Below are 12,315 nucleotides of genomic sequence, written 5' to 3'. Positions count from 1 at the left end.
AAAAAGGAGAGAGAGCAGAAATCACAAAATACCAAGCATTATAAATAGTTATTTAAAAAAAAAAACAACAAGTTTGCTAATTAAGGAAAAAAACTCCAAAAATTAAGTCCACAAGACTCTGATGGTATACTGACAATTATGGATAGTTTAAGGGAGTGCCTTCATTGTCTCAACATTATTGTGATGTTTGCTCTTTTTTTTTTTTTTTTTTTTGATTCTTTTTTTTTTCAATCTGGTTAAGGAAGTTTCCATTCCTATTTTGCCAAAAGTTTAGTCATGGATCTTATTAAACATGTTTCTGCATTTTTTTTATAAATACCTTTCTCCTTTAATATGTTAATGTGGTGAAAGACGTTAGTTTTCTGATGTTAATCCAACTTTGCAGTCCTGTGATAAACTAAGTTGGTCATAGTGTACATTATTTTTATTTTTAAAAAATCCATTGTTAAAAAAAATCCATTGTTGTATTTGGTATGTGAACTGTCTTAAGATTTTTTCCATCTCTGTTCATGAGTAAGCTTGGCCTGTAATTTTCTTTTCTTACACTGTTCTCATCTGGTTTTGGTATCAGCATATTTGTGATGATATATGCTGACTTCCTAAAATAGGTTGAAGAATGTTCCCTCTTTTGTATTCTCTTGAAATCTGTGTAAGATTGGAAAGATTTATTCCCTGCTGTTTGGTAAAATCTGGATTAGGGGCTTAAAGAAAAAACATTTAAAACTGATTCAATTTATTTAATAGTCGCAGGACTGTTTAAGTTTTCCATTTCTTCATAAGTTAGTTTTGCTTTATTTTTCTAAGAATTTGTCCATATTACATAAGCTATGTTTATCAGCATAATGTTATTCTTTTGGTATCTCTTTATTATTCAAGACCTTTGTAGTTACAGTTTCTTTAATCTTGCCTGCTTAAATTCTTGTGTCTCTTCACCCCTCTTGCCAGAGTTTTATTTATTCTTTATTCCAAAGAATGGCTAATAAAACTAATAAAGAAGCAACTCTGAGCTTTTTTTGTTTCTATTTATTGTATATATAATTTCTGTTTCATCATTTTTTGCTCTTTGTTATTTTCTTCATTTTATTCTTTTTGGGTAGGTTCTGTCATTTTTCTAAGTTCTTAGGTTAGAGGTTTAGCTTACTTGTTTTAACCTTCTAAAATTTCCAATGTAAACATTTAAGGCTATGCATTTTCCTCTTTTACTTGATTTACATATCACAGATTTTTGATATGAAGTATTTTGGGTCAGTGTTTTCTATTATTGTTTCTTCTTTCATCCTTAAGTTTTTTTCTTTTTTTTTTTTTCTTTTAAGGTTTATTTATTTGAGAGGGAGGGGAATGGCTGCAGACTGAGAGGAGGAATCCTCAAGCCGACTCCTGGCTGAATGGGGGCCTGATTAGGGCTTAATCCGAAGACCCTGAGATTATGACCTGAGTCGAAATCAAGGGTTAGACACTTAACTGACTGGGTCACTAGGTACCCTGTCTTTGAATTTTTTTAGTTTTCATTTTTAGGCAGGTTCTAATTTAATTGCTTTGTGATAATGTGTTACATATGTATCAATTATTTAAAATTTGTTTGAATATGCCTTATAGCCTAGTATGTTGTCAGTTTTTATTCAGCATGTATTTGAAAAGAATATGTGATATCCAGTTAAGGGCCAAGGTGTTTATGCCTCTTAAATTAAGCTTGTTAAGTCTTTTTGTCTCCATAAACTAGCAGTTACAGACAGAGATATATTAATGGATTTGTTGGTAGTCCTCTCATTTTTGCTTTATATATATTGGAGGCTGTGTATTTACATACTACTTCAGTTAACCCTTTAATGATTATTAGATGGCCCACTTCTTTTTAGTAATACTTGACTTTAAATTGTTTTTTTTCCCTTTTGTTATCATAGTTATATCAATTTCATTAACTTCTGATGATAATTTGCTTGGCATGTTTTTTCCCAGCCTTTTCTTTTCAGCCTTTTTATGCCCTTGGGTTTTTTGTATGCACGAAGTTGGATTTCCTTTTATCTAGATTGAGAATCTCAGGGGTTTTTTTTTGTTTGTTTGTTTTTTGTTTTTAAATCTACAGTTAGTTTATTTATATTTATTTGTGATTGCTGATAAGTTATATATTTTTGTTATTTTGTGTATGTGTATATGGTTCTTCCTTTTGCTTTCTTTTGAGGTTTGAGAATCTTTTGTTTCTCATTTCATAGTTTGGGTGTTGTAATGTATATATTTTCTATTTTCTTGACCATGGCAGATATTTTAGTATGCATACTCAATTTAATCTGTATATGTTGTCCCAGAACAGTGCAAGAATTTAGAACTACCTCTCCTGATTTATGTTCTGTATATTGTCCAAAATCTTAAGCACCTTTTAATTTCATAAATTAATCATTTAAAAAATATTAGTATTCAGATTTAGTCCCCTAATTAATTTCTTTGTCCATAGTCCTTTGCATTCAAGACTTTCCATCTGGGATTCCTTTCCTTCTTGGAGTATATCCTTCAGAATTTCCTAAAGGAGGAGTGTTTCCATAGTTAAGAGTTTTTATTTAGGGAGCCTGGGTGGCTCAGTGGGTTAAGCCACTGCCTTTGGCTCAGGTCATGATCTCAGGGTCCTGGGATCGAGTCCCACATCAGGCTCTCTGCTCAGCGCGGAGCCTGCTTCCTCCTCTCTCTCTGCCTGCCTCTCTGCCTACTTGTGATCTCTCTCTGTCAAATAAATAAATAAATTCTTTTTAAAAAAAAGTTTTTATTTAGCTTTTATTTGCATGACCATGTCTTCAATTTCATCTTAATCCTTGAAAGATGTTTCCTGGATCTGCATTTCTAAGTTAATAGTTACTTTTTGTTAGTACTCTGTAAGTGTTACTCTGTTTTCTCTCTAGTCTGGTTTTTCCTTGCTTTAAGAAATCATTTTCAAACTGTTACTTCTTTGAAGATAATCTTTCTTTTTTGGCTGTCTTTCAGATCTTCTCTTTAATTTTTGATTCTTCAGTTTCACTGTGGTATCAGTAATATGATTTTTTTTTCTTTTTTTATTCTGTTTGGATTCATTGGGCTTTCTTACTTTGAGCTTTAGTGTTTCTCATAAATTTTGAAATTTACTTACCAATTTGGAATACTTCTGCCATTTTTGAATCTTTATTTTTCAGTAAAGATCCTGGCAAAGGAACACTAAAAGGAGTAATTGAACAGTGTTACACTGGGGTAAGGTCTAAGGGAATCGCAGTGTTGCATTGGGGTAAGTTCTAAGGGAACCGCAGTGGATAGGGAAGCTTTTGTTAGGCCCTGAATGTGCAGGGAGGGAGAGTGAAGAATTTGAGAGAGCTGCAGCTGTAGTAGAGAGCAGCCTGACTGGAGTTGTGGCTTTTGGTGAAGAAAAGGTGCCACATGCTGGGGCTAGGGGAAGAGGGTGAGGAAGCCTAGATGATATGGTTTTGTGTAGGTTAGTTTCCTGGGGCTCTAACCTTTACTTTGTCCTCCAAGACTTTTAATGTTTGTACCTCTCTACATTTTGAATAATTTTTTGTATCTCTTTTCAGTTTTCTCCTATATTTAAAAAAATGCCTTTTTTTTAATATATATATGTGTGTGTGTATATATATATATGGATATATTTATTTATTTATTTTAAAATATTTTATTTATTTATTTGACAGAGAGAGAGGTCGCAAGTAGGCAGAGAGGCAGGCAGAGAGAGAGGGGGGCAAGCAGGCTCCCCATTGAGCAGAGAGCCCAATGCGGGCCTCAATCCCAGGACCCTTACTGAGATCATGACCTGAGCCAAAGGCAGAGGCTTAACCCACTGAGCCACCCAGGCGCCCTCTTACGTGCCTTTTAATCTATCCATTGAGTTTTTAACATTTTTTGAGGCATATACAATAAAATTCACAAATCTTGGGTGTCTAGTTTGATGAGTTTGGGCTGTTGTATATACTCCCTGTAACCACCATCTAAGTGAGATATATGTTTATAAAATGTTGAAATTTTTCTTGTATGTTGTTCCTAAGAGATCTGTTGTGTTATCTTGCTACTTACTTTTACCATTTTTAAGTACTTTCATATAGTTGTACAGCCTTCACCACTATCTCCAGAATTTTTCCATTATCCCAAACTGAAACTCTGTACTCATTAAATAATAATTCCCCATTTCTCCCCTCACCCCATCCAAGGCAAGCACTATTCTACTTTCTTTCTCTATGAGTTTAACTGTTTTAGATACCTTATATAAGTGGAATTATATGGCATTTTTCTCATTTCTTGCTTATTTCATGCATCAGATTGTTTCCAAGATTCATTCCTGTTGTAGCATGTATCAAAAATTCATTCCTTTTTAAGGCTGAATATATGCCATTATCTGTGTATGTATACTACCTTTTGTTTATTTATTGCTCCATCAGTGGACATGTGGTTGTTTACACCTTTCGGCTTTTGGGAGTAATACTGCTATGGACATTGGTATATGGTCTGTTTGAGCCCTGCTTTTCATTCTTTTGAGTATATACCTAGAGGTGGAATGCTGTCTTGTGTGCTAGTTCTGTGTTTAATTTTTGAGGAACTAACATACTATCGTTCATAGTAGCTGCATTAAAAAAAAAATAAATGTTGGGGTGCCTGGGTGGCTCAGTCAGTTAAACACCTGCCTTCGGCTCAGGTCATGATCCCAGGGTCCTGAGATCAAGCCCTGCATCCAGCTCCTTGCTCCATGGGGAGCCTGCTTCTCCCTCTGCCTGCCACTCCCCTTGCTTGTGCGTGCATATGCGCGCGCTCTCTCTCTCTGTCAAGTAAATAAATAAAATCTTAAAAAAACTAACAAACCAAACCTACATGTTTTACATTCCCACCAGTAATGGACAAGGGTTCCAGTTTCTCCACATCTTTGTCAACAACTGTTCCTTTCTTTCCTTGTCTTTCTTTGTCATTCTTCTAGATGTAAAGTACAATCTCATTGTAGTTTTGATTTGCATTTCCCTAATGAGTGATGTTGGGAATATTTTTATGTGCTTACTTGCCAGTTTGTATGTCTTTGGAGAAAATGTATATTCCTGAGGTGCCTGGGTAGCTCTGTCAGTTAAGTATTTGCTTTCTGGTCAGGTCATGATCTCAAGGTCTTTGAATTGAGCCCCGAGTCAGGCTCTCTGCTCAGCAGGGCATCTGCTTCTCCCTCTCCCTCTATGCTTTCTCTCCCTTTCTCATTTAAAAAAAAAAAAAAATCTTGAATATAAAAGAAATATATATTCGAGTTCTTTGCTCATTTTTAAATTGAGTTCTTTGTTTCTCTTTTGTTTAGTTTTAGGAATCCTTTATAGATTCTGGTGGTTACTCGCTTATCATATGTATGATTGGTAAAAAATTTTCCCATTCTGTGAATTGATTTTTTGTTCTGTTGATAGTATCATTTGATATACAAAGGGTTTTTTAATTAGGTTTGCATCATATAGTTTTAAGTTATTTTAAACATTTGTACTGTGTTTCTGAACGTTTCCAATATTTAAGAGTTTTGTTGGTTTGATTGCTTAATTTATTATTTTGCAGACTCATGGTGACATGTTTTCTCACGTGTTTAAAAGTTTTTGAATATTAGCTGTGGGAGGTGTTTCTAGAAAAGTCTGAAACCTGGATTATAGTGCATGACCAACACAGGACTACTTTAAATTTATTGGCTTGAAGTTTTTGGGCCACATGGGTACTGTTGAAATGAAGCAGAAACTTGTTTGAAGGCTTGTTCATGGTTATCAGTTGTAGTAGTTTTCTACTTTTACCTATCACTAAGATCCAGGCTAGGAAGTTTCTTTCTCCCTCTCTTCTTCCTCCCTCTCTGTTTTTCTTTTTGTTTTTAATGGTTTACCTGTACTAAGTTTTATGTTTACCTGTACTCAGGTTTTGTTTTTTAATGGTTTACCTGTAATAAATTTTATGTTTACCTGTACTCAGGTTTTTGTTTTTTAATGGTTTACCTGTACTCAGTTTTATGTGGAGGGATGTCCTGTTAGTTCCCATCTTAGGAGATTCCTGATTATATCTTGTGTCTTTTTTACCTTTGGGCAGCCATCAGAATGGAAATTCAAGGTCACCTGGGATTGGCAGATGTCTCTTGGGTAAATGCATAAGTGCCGTTTTTAATCTTTGGATCACTGCTTTGGTTTAGTTTTAGCTTCTGAGGATTTCTTAATTTGTTGTAAGCTCAGGAGTACATTAAAAATGTAGAGATACTTCATCCACCATTTTTATTTGGTTTTAGCTGGAGAGGAGTTCAGAGTATCTTGAACTGTTGGGGCCCAAGGAAGGCTCCCTCATTTTAAAAATGCAATGTTTCAAATAAATGGAGAAATATGAGCAGTTTAAATCATAACCATGTACCCATCTCCTGGATTAACAAAGGTTAATATAGTCATTTTACATATAATCTTAAAAATAATGTCACAGATATAATTGAAGCCTCCTTTGGGTCCCTTTTAGATACTGTTCTCCAGCCTCTGCTTCTTCATAATCATAATTTTAAAATTGTTTGTCCTTACCATCCATGTTTTTACATTTTGCCCACAAAGAAAAATAAAAACTACCATAATTTAGAGTTTCTGAAATTTTATATAGATGATATGTTATATATATTCTGTCATTTGGTCTCTCCTCTGTCAATTTCTATTGTGAAATGATCACAATTAATATATGTCAACATACATAGCTACTAAATCTTTTTCTTAAGATGAGAACTTTTAAGATCTATTCTCTTAGAAACTTTCAAATACACAATATTATTAATATAGTTACCATCCTATACATAGCATCCCCATAGCTTACTTATTTTATAACTGGAAGTTTGCCTTTTCACCCCCTTCACCCATTTCATCTTCCTCTTCCTCACAGCCACCAATCTGATCTCGTATCTATGAAGAGCTGTTTTTTGTTAGAGACAACGTATAAGTGAGATCATTCTCTTTAAGTAAATGTCTTTCTCTCTCACTTCACTTAGGCATACTGCTTTCAAGGTCCTTTTTCCTAGTTAATTTGACTCTTTTGGGCCTTTTCCTTACTTGTCTTGGGATCTCCTTGTCATATTCTGAGATGAACCATATGGTTCATCGGTATTTAAATTGGAATTGTATTAATTATCATAGGTTAATTTGAGGAGACGCATGTGTATTTTTAACTGCAGTTCTCTTACCAATTATAAGATGTATTCATCAGCGTCATTAGATGATTTGCCTGGAGAGATCCTTGACTGGAAGTTTCCCAAATACTGCGCTACAGAGATAGGATTAGAAACCTGGGGATTTTAAGTCAGTATCCCATTCTTTTAATTAAAGGGGACTCTAAGATTGTTTAAAAGGATTTTTAAGGTAGTGTAAACCTGTTTGTAAGCAGAAAGCACAGTGCCATTGCTTAGCATAACTTTAAGATAAAAAGAGAGAAGAGAGGAGGGAGGAAATGAGGTGATAAGTGAGCAGGGAGCCAGTGGGACAGGAATGGGAGAAGGATTTAGATTTCAGAGAAAGTTGAGGGGGAGGGAATATTTTGTTAGAAATTGGAGAAGGATATAGGAGATCAGTCCTTTTGAAAAGGAAGATACATAAAGGAGCTAGTTAATCATACAGGAAGGCTTTCACTTTGGGAAAGAAAAGAAAGATCATTTTCTGAGAGATTGGAATACTGGGTATCATGAGATGAGAGGTTTGAGAGAAAAACAGATTTGAAAGGACAGTTTTTGGGAGTGTGCTAGGAAATCACAAGAGATTAATTAGGGCACATCTCTCAAATGAGTTTAGCTGGAAAGGTCCAGTATCTGGAATTTAGTCTTTGTGGAACACTTGAAATATTGATATGATAATATCATTATGTGTTATGGTTTTAAATTTAGGTAGGAGCATTGGTAAGTTCCAAAGGTTTAAGGAAAGATTGTAGATAGAAAACTAAAAATTGAACAAATTCTTAACTTAAAGTCTTCCGGGAATGAATGAAAAGTTGCCAGTAAACATGTTTTTAGGTAGTACATCTGTGATTTTCTCTTTTTTAGTGTATGTGCTGCCAAAGGGAGCACCATCTGTGATTTTCTAATTTGAACATTAAGCCATGCTCTCTCTCTAACAAAAAGAACAATTAGAGCTAAGAAAATTCTTATTATGAGCTCTATGACATAGCTTCCAGTTTTGTTTTCTACTTTTGTTGCTTGTTTCCTTTCTACAAGTTGTGCCTGATTTTTCAATCTTTGACCATTTTTTTTTTAACACAGTCCTATAAATGTTGGTATTTATAGTAAGCCAAGAATATTACTCAGATTTCTCTAATAGCTATCTGATAGAAATTAGTCTCAATCATGTCTCCTCATTAGTACTAAAAAAGAGTCAAATAATGGGCTTTGATATCACACAAATGTAAGGTGAAATTCTGGTTATGATATTTATTGTGATCTTGGGTATGTGACGATCTGCAAATATAAGTTTCTCCATATGTAAAAGGGAGGAAATAATTTGTACAGGGATGTTGCGTGATTAAATAAGAGCGTATGTATGTAACTTAGCAGTCTGCATGAGGAATAATTAATGCTTTTGTTGTTAACCAGAATAAAAGTTACTGTAGCTGCCCAGGGAAAGAAAAAGTCTGAAGGTCTCATAGGATTTAGCAAGTGGGATTTTTTGAGGATAGATTAGCATGATGACAGAGAAACCAGAATGCAGTTAGTGGCAGAAGTGATAGACTGTCATAATTATTTGCGCGATTATTTGATCAATGTCTGTCTTTTCTAAGACTCAGAATTCTGTAAGGGCAGGGGTAATTTTCCCTGTTGTTACACACTCAGTTTCTGGCATGGTGCTTGAAGTTTAGGTAGCCTTAGTAAATATTCTTTTAATAGAAATTATTTAGGTACTTTGGTTTTCCCAAACCCCTCATATTAAATATGTCATTTAATCCATTTATTAGTGTATTTTGAGTTCTAGCTTCAGATGCCCTTGGCTGTGTGCTACCAATGGTGTTTTCTCAGGGTTTTTTGTAAATTGAAGGTGGCCTGGATAGGCTATGGAATGAATGGTGCAGGCTGGGCGAGAAACACCAGTATATTGCGTTAGGAATTTGTGAGCTTCAGGTTTCTTGCTAGCGTGACTCCTTAGAAAAACCTCAATTTTTCCCTGATGTTGACTTTGTTGTCCTGAAGAAACCCAGAATTGCTCACCTGCTGTTTCCTCTTACCATTACTGTACTCTGCTACCACCTACTATTTCTTTCAGCTCTTCTGATTCATTTGACCACACTTTGTAAGTGTGAGCTTTTTAAAAGTTTTTACTATTTATTAATGACAATGAAAGAACATTAATAGACAATACAAAAAGACTCTTTTATTTTACTATTATTTCTTTACTGAAAGTTTACAAGCTATGTAAAACATCTAGCATTGGGTGCTAGAGGAGGACTTTTAGGGGGAATTTACTTCCTTTCTATCTCCATGCTTTAAACACAGTAAGTCTTACATGGTACTGAGCCATCTAAGTGTAGTTTCTGTTAAAGAGTTAGGGCACTAGGTTCAGTTTCCACCTCTGTTTCCTCTTTGACCGTGAGCAAATTGATTACTCCATTCCTCAGTTTCCTCATCTGTAAAATGGGGATAATGATAGTTTGTACCTCGTAAGGCTGTTATTAGGATTAATGAGATTATATATGTACGTTCCCATCCATCTATTTGAAAATAATGCTTTGCAATGCTGAGTACTCAGTCTTGTTGTGTTGCCTCTCCTTTTGGTATGTGCAAGGCTCTAGGGCTCTAGGAATTTAGAGATGAGTAAAGTTAAGTTTCTGGTATCAGAAAAGTCAGAGAAAAGGAAAGAGGGGGAAGCAAATACTTGGGAGTACATTATGGTAAGTTGGGTAGTAGAGATACACCTGTAGTGTATCCTACAAGGTGAGAGAGACACATCATTTGTGTTCAGGCTGACTAGGGAGAGGTCAGAAAAAGCTGATGAAGGAGAGACTGAAGCAGAATTTGAAGGATGAATTCTGATTTCTTTCTTTCTTTTTTTTTTTTAATTTAATTTTATTTTTTCAGTGTTCCAAGAGAGTTCTGATTTCAAAAGAGGAAGGAGTTTACAGGTGGAGGTTCCATAGGTCATACTATGTAGGGACTTTGGAGGGAAAAATGTATATTTTTGGTTTAGGCTCCCTGCCTGCTGAATCTTTAGGGGCTGGGAATCTGTTTTGTGTTTTGTTTTTAACAAAAAAACTTCAGCACTCAGCAGTGCATAGAACTTGCTATTTGGAAACCACTGCCAAGTCATTTTCAAAAAGAATTAAAAGCTTTGGTTTTGGGAAACTAAAGTGAACACCATATTGCCATTTAATGAATCAGTTGATGATTTTATTGTTTTTATGATAATGTTCAACCAGGTGATTGAGATAAACCAACTTTTAGATTATACTTCACTACTTAGGAAATCTGATACTTTATAAATGAAATAGTTAAGTTATATTGAGACCTGTACTTTATTAGAGTGTCTAAAGGTCATTAGCCTTAGGAACTATTTTTGTTTGTAGAGTAACTGGCATGATTATTTGCAAAATTGTATATGTACTGCTTTTCAAGGGTGATGAGATGAATGTTTAAATCAGAATTACCTGGGCAATCCATAGTTGTTGATTTGTATTCATAGCAGTATAACATGTTGCAGTGATGTTTAATAATATGCCTGTGTTTCTGGGGTATAGTCAGCAGATATTAATGAAAATATATCTTGCGAAAACACAAACTTGTTGAATTTAAAAAGACGGTGAGAATGAAGAATTTGCAAATGGAAGGACAAAAATATTTATATTTAGCATAGATTTCACAGTATTTTATTAATAAAGACTTTTTTCAAAAAACATTAAGGAATTTAACACAATTCTTTAATAAAAATATTTTCATTTTTATTAGAGAGCTGTAGAGGGTGCTGTATCATTGGGAATAGTATCTGAATTGGTTTTAGCTAATTACAAGAATTCCTTTAGGCCAGACTATCAAAGTTGGTTAATTTCTCATAGATACACATTTCTGCTCACTATTTTAACTAAAATTATAGTGACTAATGTTGCTATAGTTTATTATAATGGTCTAACATACTTTATTGCAAAATGTTTTTTATCTTCCAGATTATTTGAATCTAGTTGAAATTTTGATCTCCCCATTTTCTATTGGTTACAGTAGCAAAGGTTTATTTTCCTACCATCTACCCTGACTCTCCCCGCCCAAATTGCGAATTCTGGTATTTAATTGGTAGACTTATTTAAGCAATCTCTTCTCTTCAGATGGGTCCCAATCAGTCTAAGATAACCATGCCATATAATGAGAATATATATATTTTAGGTTCAAAAGAATATTTATCTTTAGAGAAAAGAACAAAATGGAATTTTAGAACAAAATGGAACTTTAAAACCTGATAGACTTTACAGGTGGTTTTTGTTAAGCCAGAATTCTGGCTTTTTCTGATTTATTTATTATTCAGATAGGAGTTTTATAAATCCCAACTTCACTGTTCCCTAGTTTTTCTGGTTTAATGGTGATTTTAGAAAACTTGATATGTAGAATTATCTGGTAATAACTTTTATTTTAAAGGATTGCTGTTAGAAAACACATTTTTAGTAACTTAAGGATTCATTTTCACCAGTGCTGAAGAATTTAGAGATTATTTGAACTTGATGAAGTGATATATTTTAGAATAAAAAGCAGTAAGTTAGCTATGTTTAAAAGATAAGGAAAATGTTGGGTAAGTATCTTCTAAAATGTAGGCATCTTTAAAGGCTTCTCATCCAAACTTTGCCAGGAATTTCTTCCTTTTTCCTGAAACTATATTTTAAATATTTATTAAGAAGTTTTATACTATAGTTTCTTTAAAATAAGAAGCAGGAATTTGTCCTTTCATTACCACCACCCATCCCAAGTGAAAATATTTTCTCTTTCTGTGGGTTAAAGGTTTGCTGCTGTTCAAGCTTTCTTATTAAACAAGTGTACTCTGTTTTTTTGTTTTGTTTTGCTTTTGTTTTTTTAACTCTCAAGGCACCACCTTCCATGGTTAATAATGAGCAACGCCAGCATGCAGAGCACATATTCTTATCATTTAGGAAATCAAAATCACCATTTGCGGTTTGCAAGCATATTTTGGGTAAGTATTCGTTTTAAAAATAATTTTGCAGAATCAGATCTCATTTTTCTGTCTTGAATGTTTTTAAATTTTTAAATTTAAATTCCTTTTAAAACAAGCAGGTTTGTATAGTTAAAATTTTCCATTAATATTGATTCTATTGAAGTGGCTTTAAAGATATTCCATAAAGCCAGACAGAGAAATTTGT

General features: G+C 34.0%; 1 protein-coding gene across 4 annotated transcripts in view; it reads left to right on the top strand.

The window, feature by feature from the left end:
- XPO4 (exportin 4) overlaps positions 1-12,315 on the top strand; it is a 123,261-nt gene that overhangs the window by 15,404 nt on the left and 95,542 nt on the right. For all 4 annotated transcript variants that reach the window (XM_004774330.3, XM_004774332.3, XM_004774331.3 and 1 more), the window contains one exon: positions 12,023-12,128. In XM_004774330.3, the coding sequence (XP_004774387.2) occupies positions 12,023-12,128 (106 nt within the window). Of the gene's footprint in view, positions 1-12,022; positions 12,129-12,315 lie in introns of those variants that run through there.

The sequence above is a fragment of the Mustela putorius genome, unplaced genomic scaffold (genome assembly GCF_011764305.1).
Source record: "Mustela putorius furo isolate JIRA1106 unplaced genomic scaffold, ASM1176430v1.1 tig00004035_pilon_pilon_pilon, whole genome shotgun sequence".
Classification (NCBI taxonomy): Eukaryota; Metazoa; Chordata; class Mammalia; order Carnivora; family Mustelidae; genus Mustela; species Mustela putorius.
Note: the sequence above shows the minus strand (reverse complement) of the source record. Positions and strands in the feature narration are given on the sequence as shown.